Source organism: Hypomesus nipponensis, chromosome 2, assembly GCF_054491055.1.
Source record: "Hypomesus nipponensis isolate SF chromosome 2, ASM5449105v1, whole genome shotgun sequence".
Lineage (NCBI taxonomy): Eukaryota > Metazoa > Chordata > Actinopteri > Osmeriformes > Osmeridae > Hypomesus > Hypomesus nipponensis.
This window is the reverse complement of record NC_140362.1, coordinates 12,133,908-12,156,473: the sequence shown is the minus strand read 5'-3', so window position 1 is coordinate 12,156,473 and position 22,566 is coordinate 12,133,908. Positions and strand designations below refer to the sequence as shown.

General features: G+C 47.4%; 2 protein-coding genes across 2 annotated transcripts in view; one reads left to right on the top strand and one right to left on the bottom strand.

The window, feature by feature from the left end:
• Positions 1 to 815: 815 nt before the first annotated feature.
• Positions 816 to 5,574, top strand: ccne2 (cyclin E2). Its single transcript, XM_084706465.1, has 12 exons — positions 816 to 890; positions 1,791 to 1,851; positions 1,958 to 2,033; positions 2,152 to 2,202; positions 2,656 to 2,801; positions 3,101 to 3,236; positions 3,352 to 3,498; positions 3,635 to 3,730; positions 3,885 to 4,019; positions 4,160 to 4,271; positions 4,518 to 4,675; positions 4,888 to 5,574. Exons 2-12 carry the CDS (start codon positions 1,838 to 1,840, stop codon positions 4,993 to 4,995), a joined length of 1,179 nt encoding a protein of 392 aa, XP_084562591.1. The 5' UTR covers positions 816 to 890; positions 1,791 to 1,837; the 3' UTR covers positions 4,996 to 5,574.
• Positions 5,575 to 8,633: 3,059 nt separating this feature from the next.
• Positions 8,634 to 22,566, bottom strand: part of LOC146300816 (neural-cadherin) — a 95,315-nt gene continuing 81,382 nt past the window's right edge. Inside the window, exons 21-34 of the mRNA XM_084669743.1 lie at positions 19,631 to 19,815; positions 18,966 to 19,201; positions 17,831 to 18,108; positions 17,439 to 17,653; positions 16,695 to 16,822; positions 16,336 to 16,463; positions 15,911 to 16,022; positions 13,856 to 14,036; positions 13,514 to 13,680; positions 13,140 to 13,404; positions 12,739 to 12,919; positions 12,333 to 12,586; positions 11,292 to 11,449; positions 8,634 to 11,084 (exon numbers count right to left, since the gene is read on the bottom strand). Coding sequence (XP_084525869.1) covers positions 10,485 to 11,084; positions 11,292 to 11,449; positions 12,333 to 12,586; positions 12,739 to 12,919; positions 13,140 to 13,404; positions 13,514 to 13,680; positions 13,856 to 14,036; positions 15,911 to 16,022; positions 16,336 to 16,463; positions 16,695 to 16,822; positions 17,439 to 17,653; positions 17,831 to 18,108; positions 18,966 to 19,201; positions 19,631 to 19,815 — 3,088 coding nt within the window. The 3' untranslated portion in view covers positions 8,634 to 10,484. The remainder of the gene's footprint in view (positions 11,085 to 11,291; positions 11,450 to 12,332; positions 12,587 to 12,738; positions 12,920 to 13,139; positions 13,405 to 13,513; positions 13,681 to 13,855; positions 14,037 to 15,910; positions 16,023 to 16,335; positions 16,464 to 16,694; positions 16,823 to 17,438; positions 17,654 to 17,830; positions 18,109 to 18,965; positions 19,202 to 19,630; positions 19,816 to 22,566) is intronic.

Below are 22,566 nucleotides of genomic sequence, written 5' to 3'. Positions count from 1 at the left end.
AGGGTGATAGCACTCTGGGAATTGAATGGGCAGCCCTGAGGTAGTGCAGCTCTCATCGAGAGGACCAGAATGATCCACTACAATAAATGATATACGATACAATAAAGATGTATCATGATGAACATATGTGTGCAAATATTATGATTATGTTAGTTCCGGTCCCGATTTAGTGTTTAAACGTCAAATTATAATTCACATAAAACAACACGTTATTTGAGACAGAAAGCTGGACAGCACAAACATTTTAAGACTGGTGGTTGTCCAACGTAGTGTGGCCGAAAGTTTAGGATAGCTAGCTTAGAAAAGAATGCTGCGAAATTCCGTTAAACTTGCCACGGTGCAGTCATCCTTCAGTTTGTTTACATTTTGAAGGAAAGGCCACGCTGTTTCTTCAAACTCTCTTCTTATTGGCTTAGAAAATGACAAAGCCCTCCCATTTATGGATGTATAATACGGAAGTGTTTTAGAGACAGATAAAACTGAGAGATATCGCCAAGTACAGATGATAATCACAAACGTAAACTATACTTAATGTTACTTGAAAATCTAAGATATTGTTTAAAATTAACCGGAAAATTAAAAAACACGTTTTAATATATAAAACAAGGCAGTAAACCCATCGCTCACTATGCAACTACCATCCAGTCCAACGCAATTCTGATGATAGCCAACATAAGACCAAAAACATCTTTTTAAATTCCACTGGCGGTAGGGTAAGGTCTTACCAATGTTTCCTTGTTTACTTATATGAACTAGAATTCCTTTTTGAACATTTAGCGCCTTTAAATAAACCGGGAACACACATGCGCAGTTGCCATAGACTGGTCAGATAAAAAGATTGGCGCCGGCGCGCCAGCTGATCCATTCATTGATTCTTACTGCTGAACCAGGTAAGGCGCACCATATACTCTTGCTGTTCTATACTGACAGAAAACTGATAAAAAATGACAATCCATTTGTTGTTGTAGGGAGTCCTTCATTGTCTATTGACGAAGCGTTATTTTACCCTACGTTTCGTAATTTTGTAAACTGGATGTATGGCCATCCAGTAGTGCAGACCTAGCGGCTAGGTAGCTAAACTATGACACAGGCGGGCAGCTGTTTGAAAATACAGGCTATTAGTTCCAGAAAGTGTTTGTACAGTATATGGTTAATTGTAACATCTGACACGAAAGGTATCTTGTTTAAGTTAACTACCTACATACTAAAACATAGTCGTATAAACTATGCTCTGTCGTGCAGCTACTAGTAGCTTGCTGTTGGCTGAGGCTGATTCTGATAGATGGCTAGTTATCAGATTTACACCATACTTATTTTAACTAGTACTATAATTTAAGTTAATTTCACCGTTTGCCATTAAGTAATTTAACATTTCACCGGAATTTTAGTGGAAATCTAATGGATTCTTGGCTAAACAACTTTGTTGATTTGAAATCCTCCCGCTTAGGTTGTATAAATTGGCGCGTACTTGGATTATGTCAGATGACCACATCTATTGCAAGTTGACTATTTTTTTAAACAATAACTATCACTACCAAATGTTGTCTTCAAGATGTAAATATAAACGGTCTGATGGCAATAGTGTGTATGTATATTTGGAAGAAAATGGGGAAGCAACTAATCACAACCCCCTCTTTCCTGCAGCTAGTTTTTACCGGCGGGTAAAAGTCATGAGCGCAATGCATTTGCTAGCCATGTTATTTTAGATGTGTTTTGGTATACGAATGTTATTAAATGCAATTTCTAAGACAATACAAACTCTCAATAACTTACTATTTTTCTCTTTTCAGTTCTACAATTGTTATCTTTTCAGTTCAACTAAAACGTTCAATCGACAATGTCTAGACGCAGGTATGGACGAGTTGACTCTATGCGTTGTATGTTGACATTTATCAAGTTAAGTTATTGCCACAAATTGTAGCCTTACAAACTAATGTCTAAGCCAATTGCATTTTAGTGGTCGCCTCACATTGCAAGCAAGAGATGAAAACGCACCAGAACAAAACAGGGTCACAAGGAAAAGAAAGTCCCAGGTTAGTTCTAATCATCCATTTTGGTTTTTAGCCAACTGGTTTTACTATCAACGTTTAGCAACTAGTTTTGTCAGGTAGTTTCTAGTTTTGCTTAATTTAATTGTTCTTTAACTTTCAGCCGTCCAAAAAGATGCCATCTGCAACAAAGAAACAAAGCTATGAAATACAGGTTAGTTGTGCTTTTGCAGTTGGTCCATCATGCCTGAAGCATTATGTATGCGCTCTAAAGATTAATATCGCCACATTCCTGCTCGTCATCTACGAGCTAGTAGAGTACATGATCAAAAGTGTTTTTAAGTGTTTGTGTTGCTTATGAGATCTGTGTCAGTGGGTCGGTCAGCGCGGGCTCTTGACTGGTCCAGCATTTTTGTCCCTCCCTTTTACCAACGCCCGCCTAATCCCAATGAAATCTCATTGTATTCATTGTTTGGCATGCGCCCAGTCAATTAGCATCGATACTGGCAACGTTACTGTAATCGTGCTTCATACATTTTCTTTCTATACATATGAGATTAGTTTTTATGCTTAAGTAGTTTTACAGTGTTTGTGGTGGTAACTGACATGCATGTTTTAATTACTAATTACCAAGAAGACATATTGAAATCATGCATTTCTCCTCTAGAATCCGTGGTCAAAGGAGGGAGCCAGCCCATGTGCCCTTGTTGAAACACCACACAAAGAGCTAGAACCAACGGCTGACCTGTCTGGCTTCAAGCAGTTTAGGTTCAGGAATATCTTCATCAAGCCATCACCTCTACCTTGTCTCAGGTAGTGTGACTGTCTATGTTAAACAGAATTCTCAAACAACAGTTTCTGCTTTTTTGTTGTTGCATTTAAAGAGTAGCACTCCGTTCAGTCACCTTCAGGTCTTTTGTTTCGAAACACTTCCCCCACCCCTGATTAGACTACTGAGAACCCTGATGGGTTCTGCTGCATATTCTACCCCCCCTCCCCCATATAGATGGCTCCACTGTTTCGCTTGCACAGCTTTCCAATAGATGCATGTTCAGCAAATAGTATTTTCATATTCTCCTGACAATTCAACTGATGTGTCTCTCCCCTTAAAGCTGGGCCAGTTCTGATGACATGTGGATCAAGATGCTGAACAAGGACCTGAAATATGTTCACGACAAAGACTATCTTCTGCAGCACCCGAACCTGCAGCTTAAGATGAGGGCCATTCTACTCGACTGGCTCTTTGAGGTACGTGGCTACGCTTGTTGAAATCACTCTTCTAATAAACCACTTTTGTGGTGTCATTACAAAATGGCTGCACTCTCAACCACCAATGCGTTGTTGCCCTTTCTTGCGCATGTAGGTCAGTGAGGTGTATTGCTTGCATAGGCAGACGGCCTACCTAGCTCAGGACTTCTTCGACCGCTTCATGGTGACTCAGGAGAACGTGGACAAAGACTGCTTGCAGCTCATAGGCATCACCGCACTCTTCATCGCCTCAAAGATTGAGGTACGTCTATCATTTGTCTTTGATTTTCCCCCCCTCACTCCCAATTGTGTTCTATCCAGTTTTGAAAAGCATTAAAAGCGTTTGTCGGTTGGACATGTAAAAGGGCTGTCGGTTTAAAAGTCCTCTACCTCCACAGGAGATTTACCCGCCAAAGGTCCACGAGTTTGCTTACGTCACAGACGGAGCCTGCGACATGTACGACATCCTGAAGATGGAACTCGTCATGTTGAAGGTAAGATTGTCACCCCACCACACGCACAGGCCTTTGCAACCTATCCCAATGATTTGTCATTTGATTTTTTCCGATCAAATCAACCAGCTGACGGAACTTTCCTTTACGGAGGCCACAGCGATGTGTTTGAGTCTTTCCTGTTCCTTTCACCCAGGGGCTGAACTGGAACCTGTGCCCTGAGACGGCCGTGTCGTGGCTGAAACTTTACTCTCAGGTGGAGGCCCAGAAGGATGGCACCAACTTCCTGGTCCCACATTTCTCCCGGGAGACATACATACAGATGACACAGGTAGGAGGAACGCACGCTCGCATTTACCTCGTGATCTTCTCTTCCGACACTGCACTGAAAAAGGGAGTCCATCTTTGCCTTATTTCTCCTTTTCGAAGTCGCCTGTATTTTGTTGCTGAATTTTGGATTCCTGTTTTCAGCTGTTGGACCTGTGCATTCTGGACATCAACTCCCTGGACTACACGTATGGAATACTGGCTGCAGCGGCCTTCTGCCACTTTGTCTCGTATGAGGTGGTCCACAAAGTATCAGGTAAGGATTTGAAGCAAACCCCCCCCCCTTCCTGCAACTGTCGGTGGGCAGGGAATGTAGGTTCCGGCATACATACCAGGGCAAAGGCATATTATCAGTTACTGATAAATAAATTAATGTCCGATTTACTGTAAGTTTGAATTTTCCAATATATTAAGAGAATGCCAACTGTTGATGATTCTAATAGTATTGTGTTGCTCCTTACCTCAGCCTTGTATTGAGTAACACTCGTGTTTGATCTTACAGGAGTGACATGGGACAGTGTAGCGCCCTGCGTTCAGTGGATGAGCCCCTTCATGGACACTGTGAGGGCCCTGCCCCGAGTCGAGCTCAAGAGCTTTGACAAGGTGAAGCCAGAGGATCTTCACAACATCCAGACCCACGCGGACTACCTCTCCATGCTGGTAGGTCGGGCAGGAGCCAAGACTGTGTGGGGGTGGTGGGATGTAACGCTATGAAGCGGAAGTTGTGTGTGGTTGACTGCCAGAGTAGCGTCACTAAATGACTTTCCCCCTGGTAATTCACGGCAGCCATTTTGTGGCCGATGTTCTAGCGGCATTGAATTACGAGTTGGCCGTGTTTATTCTTCATTTACTAATAATGTTGTGTTTCGCAGAACGAAGCTCACCATAGGCAGCAGGACAGCAAAGACAGACTCTCACCGGTTGGGATTGGCGGAATTCTAACCCCGCCCAAAAGCACAGAAAAACCAACCAGTCACTGAAGTGCAAGGAGCTTCAAGCGTCCACTTGTGCCAAAGGTTCAACAAATTAGATGGGGGGGGGGGGGACGGACGGACAGTCCAATCGCTATGCTGGTGCCTGACCAACCAGATAACGGGAAATATCAGAAACCCCAACCCACCCACCTATCCTCAATCCATACCTGACCAATCGGATAATGGGATGACTTGTATCTCAATGAGTTTTCTGCTTTGTACCAAGCTGTATATCAGACTATATGCAGTACTTTCATCCAGGAGTTTTATTTTCTGTCTTTTTTACAGGCAAAAATATGGATTTTTGTTGTTGTGCTACAATGGAGTCATTGCTCTGCATGTGAACTTGAATCAGGGATTGGTTTGAGTTGACTAAATGAGTCAATTCAGGAATACCTGTTCTGTATTGTAACTTGAAGCTGAAAATCCTGAGGTATTTAATCATTTTAATTTTATTTCAAGGTCTCTGAAACCAAGGTTTGTTAGTTTGAAAGTGAAATGGTACTACACCTAAGTCTGTTTCTCAGGCGTGTTGTGCTGTCGAGCAGAGGTTTCCATACGCCTTGAAAAGGCTCAGCAATACAATGATTTAATGAAGTCTTGGTGCTAGCTGTGTAATAATGGTTGTCTAAGCCATGTGAATGTCCTGAACAGTTTACCATCAACACTTTGCAACCTTGCTGAACACACAAGGTTTTGAACGCCCCCCCCGAACATTGTTTTTAAGTGACTCACTTGTTCTCATGTCACTGTAGCAACAGTGTTGTTAGATTCCTGAAAAACTTGACTTGTGTAGGTGGAATTCTGAACCCAACCTACTTGTGGATCCTTTTATCTTATGAGCCTTGACGTGTTTATACTACATATGCCTTAGTATTAAAATGTTGTCTGTTAAACATAAAAATTCATACTGTAGACATACTGTAAGTCTGCAGCTATGAATTCTGAACACTGCCAAAGGCAAACCATATTTAATTCATGGGAAGAGTGATATTTATGATATTTTTTAACAAATGAACTTTGTATTGGGGTGCATTGCACTAGCCAAGCATGTCCAAGGTGCCTTTTTGGTCAAAGTACTTTTCTGGAAGTAAAGTAAACTCATAACCTCATAGCACACCTCCAAATGGCTGCTCTTGTTGTCCTGCCACCCTGTGAACAGTAGCCCTCAGTGGAACACAGCAGGACACAAAGAACCATGTGAATAAATACAACCACAGAGCATGTGTATTTTATTGTACATAAATGAACAGAATTGTAATTTTTATTTTGGACTTCCACATCCATGAATAAAATGAATTGAACCCAGACATGTTGCTTGTGGTTTGTTTCTTTAAGCCGTGATTTCAACAACGTGTCTCATCCTGAGATCAGTTTTCGATGTAGGAATGTTGGTATAGTGCTGGAAATGTGACTACACTGTCAAGACACTGGGATTGTAGCCTAATAAATACAAGATCAATGGTCGGAGCGGTTGTAAACTTTCAGTACTTAAGTTTGTGAAAACGGAGGGTAGAGTCAATCAGGAGGATGACAAGACCGCTTGAATGAGGGTGAGGTGTCGGCCTCACACCCCAGCTTCCTCAGTGGCAGAAAACGAAATTGGGAGAGTTGAGAAATTGGTAAGAAGTTGGGAGAGTTGAGGATACAGGAAGAGGAAATACAATTAGCCTCTAGATTGGAAGATCAACTTCTAACACAATATGGACACTACTGAATGTTAAAACTGGGCTGTATGTCATGGAATGTCATTTAGAACTAGATTATCTTGATCTAGATATTTCTCTATAACGTTCAAGCTATTGTTAAGTTTCCCAAGGAGTGTTTTCAGAATGGGGGCTGGGATCCCAACACTACCAGAGAATGGCTCACTTACTACAGAGGAATCCTTTACCACTAGTGTGTCAGAAAGAAACATCATGGGGGTGGAGAGCAGGAGGGGGCAGTAATGTTCTTCAACAGGTAAACATACCTAGCCTTAGAATGTGAGAAGTAGAAAAACGTTTACTCTAATAAAAATGTGAATTGAATGCTGGGTGTTCGGATAGGAACAGGATTGAGGAAGTTAATAAGACGACACCCAAACTAAGACAAATGACGTATTTGAAGTACATAGAGAGTGCAGAGCAATGCAAGAGATTTTCCACCTAACCCGTCTTTTAAAATGTACCCACACAAAATACTGGCAGTAACAGTACCAATGAACTTGAGTTTAGTTACCCCAGCTTGGTTGGCAACTCTCTGGTGTTAGGCCAGTGTGTGTGTGTGTGTGTGTGTGTGTGTGTGTGTGTGTGTGTGTGTGTGTGTGTGTGTGTGTGTGTGTGTGTGTGTGTGTGTGTGTGTGTGTGTGTGAGAGAAGGCAGGGTGTGGGGGTGGGGTTCAAGGCAGACAGTGACATGTCAGAGCAGCCATGCCCCCATTCTCCTCGCCTTCTCCACCGAAGCTGCTGGCCTCAGAGAGTAGGGCTATTGTGTTGGCCTGGGAGTGTGTGCCTCCCAGACTGAAGTTCTACGTGCTGCTGATACCCCCCACCACCACCACACCAACCCCCGCTTCACCCTGTTTTCTTCAATCCCTGTTCCTCCAAAACTCACTAACAAAATGATCCAGTCCTACACACAGCATGAGTATTTTAATATTCACTTTATTACGCTTTCCTCACTTTAAATCTGTCACTGTTATTTGAGGTATCTTGTAACATTGGCTTTGCAAACTTTTGTGATTCCTAAACATTACTAACTCAGTTATAGTTTTTACCATAACTTTCAAGACTTGGCCAGGTTGCATAACTGTCCTCAGCTGAATATTTAAATACAGAACTTTAGTAGTACAACTACCTCCAACAGTTACATCATTTGAACTATAAATAGTACAAGATGTAAAAATATGTGCTGACTTCTGAAGCAGATCTGCCCTTAAAACTAGGTCATCGGTTTAAACAGTGCAACAACGTTGCACCACCACAAGAGAGCGCTGGTAACCTATGACATCTTTGGTTCTTACAAAAATGTATATTTACGCGTATGATGGTAGACTTATATATATTCTTTTTCTGGGTGCGTTGGTATATTATACCTGGTGCATGTTTTTTTGGGGGAAAGGGGGGACATATATATATATACATATATATATATATATATATATATATATAAATAAACATTTTATATTTTTGGGGGCTAGAAACAGTCAGACAGAAAGTTGTGCAGAACTGGACCAAGCCGGAATTGAACCACCACTTTTGGCCCTCAGCACATATGGTATGCGCCCTACCCAGTGAGTCACCAAGGCCCTGCACCTCCATGATTCTGTCCAGAAATAAGCTGTAACATGGCTGTTTAAAAACATCTGTAAATTGAGTATGACTTAGTGAGCAAGAGAGTAGTAATATTTAGATCTATTACATCATAATGCTAGATAGATAGATATCTGTGGCCAAATGTTGCTGCGAATGAGTCGTATTACAATACATAAAGAAAGATCATATTTCCTAATGAGCCATGAAACTTTGTTAATCCATTATCGTGTTAATTATTAATTAGCGTGAAGTGAAGAAAGGAAAAAGTAAGCCAAAAATCCCAGTGAAATGCCTTGGGGAAAATTGTTTTTATTAAAAGTCATATACAAAAGGAATATCATTAGGTTGCTAAAAAACATACATATGTACATCATATATACATACTAACAAAGGACAAAGTTGAGTCGGCTTGCAGAGTTCATGTGGGCTAGTTATCATGGAGCAAAGCGCTATGAGCTATGACTCCACACGAGTGTATGTGTGTGCATTTGTGTACAAGTTTTAATTACTCGATGATGAAAATCAGCATGGCTGTTTCTTAGATAAGCTTTTTCACGATTGATGTCATTCTAGATCACATTTGGTGCAGAACAAAGCATTGAAATGGCACTGTCATAATAGATCCAGATGCATAGCTCAAGTTCACATTTTTAAAGGGACACTTGTATTTTGGGTACAGAGTGAGGTGACACTCAACAAACAAGACTGAAAAGCATGTTTGTCTGTGTGTGTGTGTGGGGGGGAAACAAAATAGAAGTGGAATAAGTCTCAATCGGAAGTTAAAAGAGAGAGAGAACAAAATTTGAAGAGTGTATAAAAACATGGTCCATGTCATCATTTGTAGTCTACCCCAAAAGCTGTAGTAGGATTGTAGCACTGCTTTACATACATGATCTATGTGCCAGACGAGGGCTCCCAAGGGACCAATATTATTAATGATGAAGCCGTTTTGGAGAGCAACGTTATCTTGTCTAACCTATCTACGATGGCAACAAACATAGAACCGTTACAATTGGTGCCCATTTAAAACAGTTACCAACAAAAGTGTTGTTCTGATTGTAATGGTTGCTTTTCTAGAACAATCCCAACGTTGAGGCTCTACCCGTGGGGACATTCCCTGGCTCCACTAGCACGATACATTCATCAGACTTTGTCACAGCGACCCCATGGGGGGAACTGCATCCTCTCGTCTCTGATACGACAGACAGAAGAGATGTCCCAAATGATTGGCGTCGCCTGCATAACCAACATAGAGCTAGAAGTAGCAGAAAAGAACACTCGGCCCACCATGCCCTCTAAAGACACACCGACACAGTACACGACTTGAGTAAGGGGTTTTGAGTATAAAAATAAGTCACTTCTTCTATCTGAAACATACTGTTATATTTTATCATACACGTTTGCAGTACTGAGATCAAGTTTTATATCACCCAGGGAGAAGGCCAGGCTTTTGAAATTCTCGTTATTTAAGATTAGTACCTTTTTTTGTTGTTTTTTTTTGGCAAATGGATCCTGCAGTATCAATGGAGAAACTGTTATCCACTAGTGCAACAGGTCCATGGATGAAAGGAAAAGAAAAGTAAAAAATAGTTCTAAAATATATTTTGAGTATAGACATTTCTCACTAAACCTGCTGAAATAAAGTGGCCAAACTCATTTAAAGTATGACAGTAAATATCTGGTTTTGAAAACATTTGTGAAATATCATTTTTTTCAGTCAGGTATAGCAAAAGCACAAACAGAAATGCCCACCACATAAATTGGTGATGGTGGAACGTTCAAAATAAGCTCAAAGAATCTCTGGTTTCATGAAAACATCGCCAAAAAAACATTTAACGACGGTTCAGAATCCAAAAGGAGCTAAGTAGATCAAATATATATTACAAAAAAAGAAAAGGAATGACATGTAGAAACGTGACTCCCATGTCGGTTCAAAGACAGAATAAATACAATGTCATGTTTCACAGAGACAAATAAACCCAATAAATAAACCCATATCAGTACTGAGAACTGTAAACTCTCCTGCTACGTAAAGCTTATATGCAGACCCATGGCAAAGAAACAGGAACCCCTTTCAGTTGTGCTTTGTTTCCTTTAGGACCAACCAGCACTCACGGACCTCACACAGACACGAGGGGGGCAGACACCGAGTCAGGGGGGGGTAGTGCTGTGCACGGCGGGAGCGCTTGATCACAAAGCCCTAGTGAGGCTGGGGCAGCTGGTCCTGGCTGTGGCTCCTTTGGCTGTGACTCAGGGCGTCCCTGTAAGTCAGATTCAGCCCCGGACGCTCGTACATCTGGCTAAGGACCTCGAACTTTGACCCCCACAGGGACAGCCTGTCGTGGCTTGGGCCGACCTCCGCCTCGGCCACGTCGCCGTGGGAGATGGCCGAGCCCAGGGAGCTGAGGCTGCCGACGGAGGAGCCGGCGCCCTCGACGGACCACACGTGGTAGCTGTCCGGGGGGAGCGCCTGGCTGTCGGTGTCCGCCTCCCAGATGATGCGCGCCACGTAGCTCTTGAAGTCCATGTGACCGTGGGCGTCTGTGTTAGCGCAGCTCGCTTCGTTGGCGTCACTGGCCCCGCTGGCGTGGTGATGGTTGTTGGGGTGGTGGGGGTGGTGGTGGTGGTGGTGGTGGGGGATGTGGAGGTAGGGGGCTCCCGAGCTGCACGTTGAGCCAGCCGGGTGGACTTCTTCCTGGGAGCCCTGGGAGGACTTGATGAGGGGGGCGGTGGTGCAGGAGGAGGACTGGGACAGGCTGGAGCACAGGGGCCTCTTCAGCTCTGTGATGTCATAGGCATTCTGTACATACACGAAAGCATAGCGTCATTAGAACGGGGTTTGTCGCCCCGGGAAATACTATGGGCCAGGATAACAGTTAGGTGATCTGTCTGAGACAGCCATCTAGTGGTACATCTTGGAAGTACGCCCACAAATGTATGGCTCGATCGATGGTCCTCTTCATTTGTGTGTGTGAGAGTGTGTGTGTGTGTTTGTTTGTAAGTGTACCTGGTCCTGCTCGCCGCCTCCCTCCTCGTTGTAGTTGAGGATGTTCTCGCGGATGTCCTCCCAGCTCTCGTGCTCCGCCGGGATGTGGTAGACGCCGCGCTTCTGGAACTTACTGCGACTGCCCTTCTGGTTCCACACTGTCACCGCCACCAGCACAGCTACAGGAGGCAGACAAGAGGAGCAAAAACGGAGGGATGGATGAAAAAGTAATACATTCTACGGGCAAATACCAGAGAAATGGAAACAGTGAGTTAGGGTGTGACTCAAGTACACAGCAAGCGCAAACTCGTTTCAGAGTAGCAACTCCTGTCATTTAACTTTGATCTTATTCTTTGAGGCCCTCAACTGTCCCTCAGGCAACCGCTCTGTTCCTCCCTCCTCATCTTCACCCGTCAGAAGAGTCCCCCGACTTGAAGACGCTCTCCGACTGGCTTCGCTCTCTTTCCGACGTCTCGCTTGACACGTTGTAGCTGTACTCTGATTCTGTCTCTTTCTGCAACTTCCCCTCTCACTGATGCAAGATCTTCGTCGTTCGTCCTGCCCCCCCCAGGCGCACCCGTCAGAGGCCCGGGACGTCACTAAGCCTCGTCATGCCACGGTGAAACTGTGAAGCCCAGGCAGTGAAGCCTACCTCTTCCATCAGTATCATGAGGTGGTTTGATTGGCCCCTGATACCTCCCAGTGCCCCCAGGCCACCCCTCCCCTGTAGGGTTTCCCTGGCGAGACTGTGGTTCTCGTGCACAGAACACTGAATGTTCCTAACATGTCCTGTTGTCGTTCTACACTGCACAGCTCTCGGTCAACTGGCGCTCGGCAAACACGGTCGCCCGCGAAACGTCCCGAAACGGGGATCACAAGTTATGTAAACGAAGGCACGGCAAGGCACTTCTTTTTTTTTGGGGGGGGGGGGTGCACATATGAAGTTATGTAAAAACACGTTTGAATAAGTTATAAAAAAAAAAGAGATCCTTACATGTTAACATAAATAAGTCATGCTGCTCTGAGTGGTCCTGGGGACGACCCTGTACTCCCTGTACTCACCGAAGAAGACCAGCAGACACATGCTGATGGCCAGGATGGAGCTGGGGCTGAGGGCGGCCAGGCGCTGGGCCTTCACCTGGCCCACCTCGCAGCGCTGGCCCCTGAAGCCCTCGGCGCAGCGGCACTGGAAGCTGTCCACCGACAGCGCCTGGCACGTGCCGCCGTTACGGCAGGAGGCGGGGCCACAGGGCGAGGGGGCGCAGCGCTGGAGGCCCGACGGCTCGTCCGTCACCGCCACCTGGCCTCCGGGGCACCTGGGATAGGATGGGGCGGAGGAGGGGCTGAGTACGGAGTTCCGTGTGTGTGTTTGGTGGGGGGAGAGGCGGTTGTGTGCGCATCTTCTATATATAGACAGTTCGGTCCAGTCATTTGGCCATTTATGAATAATGTGTGTGTGTGTGTGTACCTGCACTGGTGTTTCCTCCACAGGTCCACACAGTAGAGGGGGCTGCGGCAGGGCTTGCTGCTGCAGGAGTCCGAGTGGCAGCCCGAGGCCACGCCCCTGCGCTCCAGGACCGTGCTGAACTCCGTACTCTGACCATCCAGCGGGAGGGCGTGGCCGTTCAGCCTCACGTCCCGCAGACAGCCTGGTGGGGGGGAAGCAGAGAGAGAGAGTTATTGTACTCCGTGTGGAGTAGCCGTGTTGATACCTCTGTTGCGAGATAGGGGGCAGACAGAGCAAGGGAACGACCAGCAGAAGAAGAGGAGGAAGACTGAGAGAAGAGGATGGAAGAATAGAAAGAAGAGCACTATCCTTCCATTTATCTGTCCATCCATGTATCCACCCATCCATCCATCCATCCTTACCCTGGAAGTCGCCGTGAGGCCCAGGGGAGGGCCCGTTTCCTAGCAACACGCTGGAGGGGTGGACCACCATCTCCCGCCTGCCCCCCAGCTGCGCCCTCGCCTCCCGCGAGCCCCCGCCCCGCTCCAGACGCAGCGTGAACACGTTGTCGTGGCGATACAGGCTGACCTGCACCCACTGGCCTCCGTCCACCCGCTGGCTGGGCAGCTGCAGAGAGTGAGAGCCGTCGCCCAGATTGGCTCGCACCGACAGGTGGCCGTCTACAATCTGAGGAGCCGAAACGCACATTTTGTCGGTTGTGTAAACAACTTTTTGCTCCAGATCCTACCTAGATTATGACATCATATCCTGCTAGGGACGTCCCGGGGGGACTGACCTCCAGGACGATGAACTCGTTGGCGTCGCGGGACGTCATGGAGAGCAGGGTTCCCGAGGCGGAGCGCGTGCGAAGGAGGAGCTGGAGGTGCGTGCGGCGAGGGCTGCCTCCGCCCCTCAGCTGGTAACGGAGCATACTGTCCTGGTCGAACGACCACTCTGGTAGAGCTGGGGTAGGGATTCAGAGCAGGGGAACTGGGTTAACACACATATATGCGCACACAAACACACACCCATGGTCTCCAACCTCCCACGCCTTCCAACAAAGCTGCGACTCGCTGGAACAGAGCCCGAGCCCGCGATGACAACACACAGCACCACGGAGCCACCGTGTTGCCCTCACCCTTGTCACACTTGTGCCCGCTGTACCCGGGGCGGCAGTCACAGCTGAAGGAGCCCCACTCGCCCAGGCAGGTGGCGTGCACGCCACACGACGGCCCGCCAGAGGTCATGCACACGCCGTCGGTCAGGCCGCAGCCCGGGGCGCTGTCCACGCTCTCCCCCGGAGCAGCCAGGTCAAACACCTAGGAGGAGACGACAGGTGGGTGTGGGGGGGGGGGGGGATATATTAGCATACCTGTCAACGAACACGTTGGGCAATATTCAATGTTAAAACATGCTTTACAATGCGACACGTCCTTGAGACACGTGAGACTTTGTTCGACCAGCAGTGTTCCGGTGGGTTCTCTTTGAATTCCACACTCTTGATTATAGATTAACTATCTTCAAAAGGTAATGACTCGGAACGTCGGGTTTCAAATGAAAGTTTCTTTTTGTAAGAATACTTGTTCACGTTAATGGTTAACAGTTATAGATTTCACAGAACAATAAAGGTAAGTTGCTTGCGAAAAGTCAAATTAATCACTTTTCATCTGAACATAACTGGCACGTTCTATCCGCTCCCTGTCGCAAGGCATTCTGGAACTTGCAGTCAAAAGGCGTAATTCAATTTTAACCAATACAACAATATCGTTGTAGTTCTCTCAATCATCAACACACAAATTGTAATACAATTACATATGTATATAACTCTAAAGAAAATATATTTAAATACAGCTCAATGAATGAACTTAATCAGTAACTTTGTAATCCATCAAAGTTATAACACAGATCCAAGTTGGCTGTCATCACGTCACCCTTTTTATAAACCAACCAAGAGGCCTGAATATGGTCAATCGTCTGAGCCCAAATGTTTGCCTGCCCCACTCCACATTTCTGCCCTTGATATATTTTGCAGCATTGACGAGGCCATGACGTCAACCCACTTCAGCTAATCTGCTTTGGGGTGGAGTTTATGGTGAAAATGTTCTTGACGCGGTCTTCTGAGCAAAGACGTTCCTCTGATTTATTTCTTAACTTGGTCTTTGATTGTACTATTTTGGCCACGGTTCACGCGTGTCCGCTCAAAACAACCATCTGTCCAACTGTCCTCCCTTGGGATTCTCAGCTACTGGCAAGCGGAACGCTCGCACAAAGAGACTGACTGAGAGCATTCACACAAACTCACACACACACACTCACAAATGATCATCCTCTTCGTAGTCTAAACAAAGAAACCGAACACAAACTCTTTACCACCCTTTTCAAAAGACCCCAAACACCACACAGACCGCACACAGCACGCAGCACACGCAGAGCCGGCGCGAGTACCCTCGTCGCCCTAGGCAAGATGTCCCCCCCCCCCCCCCCCCGGAGCGCAAATCGGAGTGACGCCCCCCCACCCAGCCTCGGCGCCCTCTGCTGGTGGTGCGGGACGGTCAATTAATGGGAGCACTTCTGTATTTGCGCCCCCCCTCTTCATGGCCCCCTAGGCGGCTGCCTAGTTTGCCCATAGCAAACACCGGCCCTGAGCACACACGCCCAAATAAAAATGGACAGGGCCAGAGTTATTTTCGATGGCGAGAATAGACAGAGAGAAGCAAGCTCTCTCCGTTTGCCAGGTATATTAATACAGCTGCCAGTCTCCATCTAGTCCCGGCTCTGTTCTTATTCTCATAAAGCTGTCAGCGACAGTCTCCCTGGATCCCCCGCCCTGTCACTCTCTGAGGGTGCAAAAACACACGACAAGACGAACCCGGTAAATGTGTTGGAGGACGGAAATGGAAGCGAAAGGAGAAGAGAGTGTTGATGTGGATGAAAGAGAGAAAGAGAGAGAGGAGAGAGTTTTGGCACCCTCAGAGTGAGAGAGAGGGACGGAGAGCAGGAAATAAGAAACAAAGAGGAAAAAAGGAAACAGCCTGAAGTCCATAGAAAAGGCAGAGCGAAGCGTAAGAGATCCAGACAGAAGAAAATGACAGGTGGACAGAAAGACCACTGGACTGAAAGACAGACAGACAGACAGACACAGGACGACAGACAGACAGACAGACAGGTAAGTAGGCAGGTCTCACTGCAATACCTGGCTGTCCACCACCAGGTTCCTGATGCAGCCAGTGTAGCTGCGGTAGTGTCTGTGATGGGAGGTCTCCTTCACCCCCCCCAGCTGGAGAGGCTGGTACACGTTCAGGAACCTGACAGGGGAGGGGGACAGGCACAGGGGGGATGAACATCCATCACACCCAGCTAGCATAACATTTATCCATCCATCCGTCCACCAATCTAAGCGTCTATCCATCTACCCATTCATCCATCCATTTATCAATTCGGTCATCTATTCTTTTATATTTTCTTCTATGAATTCATCCTTCCATCATCCATCCTTCCGTTCTTCTATCCTTCCATCCATCAGTCCTGGTCCACACTGCTAATCTATACATCCCTACTGGTGGTCTGTTGTGGATGACTGGTCTCTCTCTGATACCCCCTGATTGTGTGGCCTCTCACCTCTGATTGCCGGGGGTCTCCCCAGAGGTCTTGCAGCCAGACTGGTCCATCTCCAACACCTCCACCCCCAGACCCTCCACCTCGTTCACCACCGCCCCGGAGCACTGGTCCAGGATCAGCTGCACTGCCTATAGAGGACGCAGACAGCAGAATACACTCAGTTACGCGCACACACACACATGCGCACACACACACACACACACACACACTTCTCCCTGTTCAGATGGACGTCCAAGTTTCTTCTGGTCTCATGGTGTTCAATACTCAATATGTTGTTATTCTTTTGTATGGAATAGTTTGTGTCAAGGTTCAGGTTGAGTTCAGCAGTAACAGAGACAGTCGAGGTGTGGTCTGCAGACCTTGCCGTCGCTGATAATGTCGAGGCGGTGCCAGCGGCGGTCCGTGACTGTGGAACGTGCCGGAAACTGGAGGGTCAACGTTCCTGACCCATGGTTGACGGTGAGGACTGGAACACCGTTACGAAGTTCTGAAAGTAAGATGAAGGAGGGGGGGGGGAGTGTTGATGTATCATTGCTTTGGAAATAATTCATTTCCTGTAAAAAAAAAAAAAATTGTAATAATCTAACCACAACCCACACATACGTGGACATATTAGACATCATTTATTTTCTGTCTATATCAGCCAAAATAACCCCGCCAACAAATAATGCTGGCCACAACACACACACATTCGTATTGCTGTGTAAGCTGGAACATCGCCTGAGCAGTTTTTGTGCCCTCGTGGGTATGACTAAACCTGTGCTGTGTGACCTGATCAACCTCTATGGCACTGTATTGACCAATGGCAGTGAAAAATGCTTGGATGCAATCAATGGAGCGGCCATGTTCGATTTCCTGTCCTCCCACCAGGAAGCTTAGACGAGGCTCGATAATTACATAAGTTAATGCGACGACAGGCTGAGAGATTATGTAAAGGCTCTTTAAAAGGCCACGCTGGGGTAACATTTCATAGACAGAGAACCATGGGAATGTAGCACTGGCCTCCTGACGACACGTCGTACAGGAAAACGGACACAAATATGGGTATTGTAGTCTTTTAAGATTATTTGAAGAACCCTGAGGTCCTTGTCTGCTCTCCTCACCCAGAGCGATGAAGTCCTCCTGCTCCCCTGACTGGGCGGGGCCTAGCGGGCCGTTGTAGAGGAGCAGCCCGTTGGCCGACTCCGTGAGGAACTCTATGGAGATGTGGCTCTGGAAGCAGGGCCTGATGGGGGGAAACCAGGCGTAGCCCTGACCCCTGAAGGTGTGCTTGGTCTGCTGGCACTCTGGGCCATCAAACATGGGGGGGCATTTACACCTGGGGTTGAGAAGGGGGGGGGGATAGAGAAAGAGGCAAAAAGAGAGAGAGAGAGGAGGGGGAAAGAAAGAGAAATAGAGAGAAAGAGGGAGATGAGATTACCAAAAAGTCCCCCACTGACAGATGATGTAGCACACAACTGCTCATGCTAACCAGTGCTCGTGGCACTAGCAGTACCTGTATCCCAGGTTGCTGTCCACACACGTTCCCCCATTGAGGCAGGGGTTCGCTGGGTAGGAGGAGCAGGCGAGGTGCAGGCTCTCCCGGGCCTTGCAGCCGCAGCGGGCCTCTGAAGTTGCCGAGAGGGACACCAGGGAGGTGTTCCCGACGTTGAGGGCGACGGGGGCGTGGCTAAAGGTGACGGCGGTGCTGCAGCCACCTGATTGGCTGCAGTCGGTGTAGGGGCACTCGTCCACCCCAACCTGGGCGATGGACAGTCCCAGGGCTGCCTCCAACTAGGGCAGAGAGAGACAGAGAGAGAGACAGAGAGAGAGAGAGAGACGAAGAGAGAGAGGATAAATTACTACGATAACACAAAGTCGACATCCATATGGCTATGTAGAACCCAACATTGTGGGTTCCAACTTCATACTGCTCTACATACTTCATGAAACTGCACTGCAAAACTTCAGGTAAAGTCTTACCAAACTCTCCATTAAATGGTGTGCATGAATGATCACATTGCAGTGTATATGACTGAGAAGAATCTGTCGACCGGAGAGTATTCCGTCGCCCTGTTTGAATCATTACAACTAAAGATCGAGTCCTTTGGCTTGTAGATGCAACTCTAAGGTGTTCCATCTTCACTCTAACAGCCGGCAGTAAAGCTGTCAACTGGACACAGTCCCAGTATATAAACAACTGCCTCCGGGCAGCTTGACGCACTGTGAAAAACTGCTTGAGATTTATAGACTCCTGAATACTTTATAAAGACTCTTAGACATTCTCTCCCATCTCGCTCTCTTCCTAAACGAATGAAAGGAGGAAGACAGTGGGGTCACCAGCTGCTATCTCATGCCTTAAATGGACATGAAATATTCAGGGACGCTTGAGCAATGTGTCACCATGCGTCTGTGTGTGTTCAGAGCGTGTTTGGGTAAGTGGGAGTGAAACTGTAAACGGGTGGATCAGTGCTGAGCAGTGTCATGCTCAATGAGTATCATGTGTTTCTTAATAAATGTAGCTTTTTTACCACTTTATCATGCTAACGGTGTGCTCGTGAGGGAGATTTTTACCCACGATCCCCAACGTTGGGGATTTTAAAATCTGTTTGAGAAAGTGAACTGAATGGTTTCAAGACGTCCTCTCTCACCTTCGCCTTATTCGCCGCCACGTTACCGTGGAGTTTCTCGGCCTTGTAGTACGGCGAGCCGTGAGCAGAGAACCACACGTTGACCTCGCGTTCGCCCCGCCGGTTGCCGTTGGCAACGGAGAACACGTGGACATTATCTTGTTGGGTCTGGAGGATCTCGGCCAGTTGGCTATGCAGGCGGGAGAACCTGGTCTCATGACCGGGAGAGCTGCTGAAGAAGTCCTCGACTGTGATGTCTAAGGAAAAGGGTTAAAGGTTAACATTTGGTTAACTATCATTGGTTCAACATGCAACGTTTCCTCTATGGTGTACATATGCCATGGAGAGAGAAACTGTACATTATTTATTTGACCATTTTTGGAGCATTTATACCTATGCAGGTTTGCATGTGTCCAGGCATAACAAAACGTGTTGCAGTGCTTCATTCATGTGCGAGGGGTTTGCATTTGTAAAGCTAAGAGGCCCTGGACCTCAGGGAACGTTCTCTCAGACAGAGAATCTGCCTTGGGGGATGACATCACACATCGGATCCTGTTACCGCGGAAACCAAACGACAGCCCCGGCTCCCCGGGGCGAGGAAGGGGGTCAGCGACCCGCGAAAAAGACCGGGAAGTGAAAACATTGGACGTGCTAAAAGATGTCAAAGGAAGAAAGACTCAGCGTACTGGAGAGACGAAGAGATCCAGCGTTGAGGACGGCCTGTTGGTCCAGCTCCAGGACCAGGACTTCTGCCGTGGAGGTGACGTCCGGCCACGTCTTGTCGGACACGCGTACCTGCAGGCTGTAGGAGCCCCGCGGGGCCCCATCTCTGATGCTCAGCTGGCCCGAGTGCTGGTTCAGACTGAACAACCTGGGGAGGGGGGGGACAGAGGGAGAGAGAAAGAGAGAACGGGAGAGAGAGGGAGAGAGATAGAGGGAGAAAGAGAGAGAGTAAGGGAGAGAGATAGAGGGAGGGAGAAAGAGGGAGAGGGACAGAAAAAGAGAGAGAGAGAGTAAGAGAGAGAAAGGGAGAGAGATAGAGGGAGAAAGAGAGAGAGTAAGGGAGAGATAGAGGGAGAAAGAGAGAGAGTAAGGGAGAGAGATAGAGGGAGGGAGAAAGAGGGAGAGGGACAGAGAAAGAGAGAGAGAGTAAGAGAGAGAGAGGGAGAGAGATAGAGGGAGGGAGAAAGAGAGAGAGACAGAAAGTGAGAAGGAGATGAGCCAGAGAGAGGGAGAGACAGAGAGAGAGAGTCCAGTCAGCGATAAGGCTTAAACCATAAAGACAGTGAGCAAGATGAGGAATAAACGAAAGAAGAGAAAAGCACGGGTGGGAGCGAGGGAACGAGAGAGAAAGAATGGAGGAGGGCTGTGACGGCCTGTCACCAAGCTGCCCCGCTGGCGTCCGTCCACAGCCCATTCTCACCCTCCCAAGCTGGTAAAGCTGAGCTATCTGGGGACACATCCACATGCAATATTGATGGCTGCCTCACTATCAGTGTCAATGTAAGTCTCCCCAACCCTCCTGCTCTGTCTATCAACACCAGCCCCATCCTCAACATCTCCCCGCCCTTTCTAAACCCTGTTACTTTGTCTCCGGTCCTCCTTCGATCGCTCCTCAATCCATTAAACCCCACTCCCGAAAACCGACACCTTCCAGCCCTCTCAGTTCAGTTGAACACTTGGCACATCCCCCTCCCTAAACTCCATAATGTGTCCTTTCACGCCCGAACACTTTCCCTTCTCATTGTCCGGCTCACTGTTTCATTTGATAGTCTATTTAGACTATACAATATTCAAACTGTACAATACTGGTGAATGCATCAATGGTCTGTAGTAGTCCTACTATTAGACAACTTCCAATTCGTACCAAAAAAAAAAATCCTCCCTTCCTTACAGATCATTGTTGACCTCACAAACCCTCCTTACCTTCCCTTGTGTCCTTGTTGACTTCACTCCTTCCTTTTCCTCACCTCGTGTCCTTGGTCACTCTTTGTCCTTGGAACACCTTACAACTTATCTAGTCTACTTACCCTCTCATTCAATCCATCAGGTCTATCTGTTGGCCCCTATCCACTGTGTTCCTTATCAGGGCCTCCAATCATGACATCAGAAGGGTGACTGCGGCAGCTGAGAGCCATTACTCTTTCCCCTCCTCTCTCTATCCCTGTCCGTCTCTTTTCCATTTCTTTTCCCGTGTCTCTGTGACCCTCCCTCTCTCCATCCCTCTCTCCATCCCTCTCTCCATCCCTCTCTCCATCTCTCTCTCCATCCCTCTCTCCGTCCCTCTCTCCGTCTCTCTCTCCGTCTCTCTGCCCATCCCTCTCTCCATCTCTCTCTCCATCCATCTCTCCGTCTCTCTCTCCATCTCTCTCTCCGTCTCTCTCTCCGTCCCTCTCCCCATCCCTCTCTCCATCTCTTTCTCCATCCCTCTTCCCATCCCTCTCTCCGTCCCTCTCCCCATCCCTCTCCCCATCCCTCTCACCCATCCCTCTCTCCCTCTCTCTCATCCATCTCTCACGATCCCTCCATTCCCAGCTTCCCATCTGTTTTAAGGACACCGACATGGCTGCCGTGCCTCTGTGCTCTCCCAGCATCAGCTGCTGTGTCCAGCAGACGAGCCCACTGGCCGTATGTGAACCCATTCTACAACAGCCCTCGCCACCTGGCCCTGTTGAACCCGGGATCTGCACCACCACTGACCTTCACGGTCCGCACTGGACCTTCAAGTCGCTACATGCTTTTCAATCGTTATTGGGGGGCAAGGACAAAAGTCGCCTTATATCCCCTTATTTCCCCCCCCCCCCACACACACACACACACACATACACAGTCTCCGGGACACTGTATTCATGTAAAACATTAATGATTTGCGTTCGCCCAGTCTTGCTGCGACAAACATGCAAGCCAGGCACTTCGAGGACAGAAAACAAATAGGTTTCAAATCATCATCTGTGAGGGGGGCGTGGGGAGGGGCTGAAATAATGAGGTGATCCATACTCTCAGCCCAAATAGATATCTGCTGACTTTGTGCAGTGTGTATGTGTGTGTGTGTGTGGGGGGGTCGCGGTATAAAACTCTCACTCTCCCATTTTCCCTTTTTTCTTCCTTTGTCGTTTCTTGTCATCTTTGCCGTGTGCCTGCTTCCTGTTGGCCTATTACAGGTGTCTCATTAGAGCGAGAGGTGCCGGCAGCGTAATCAGCTTCTTTTCAGAGTGCGCCCAACGCCTCGCCCCATCAAACCAAAAACCGCAAACGGCGTGCCTCGCTTCACTGGGAATTTTCAATACAATTCTGTATGAAGTATTAATAATGGTGTTCCTGACAAGCCTTATTTCCCGACCTATCTCTCTCTACCTCTCTCTCCCTGCCTTCCGATCTATTTCAATCTGGTACACTCTCTCTCTCTCAAGCTCTCATTCTCCTTTTGCTCTCAAACTGTCCTTCTCTCCGCCTTTTATTCCTTCTCTCTGTATTCACCTGTCCATTTCAGTCTCCCATCATTGTTTTTCCATCCTTGCAAAGCCTGTCTCTCACTCCTTTAAATCTTTCAAGGCCCATTCTTTCTGTCTTCACTGTAATTTTCCCTCCACCTGCACACAGACACTTCACAAAACCTCTCTTT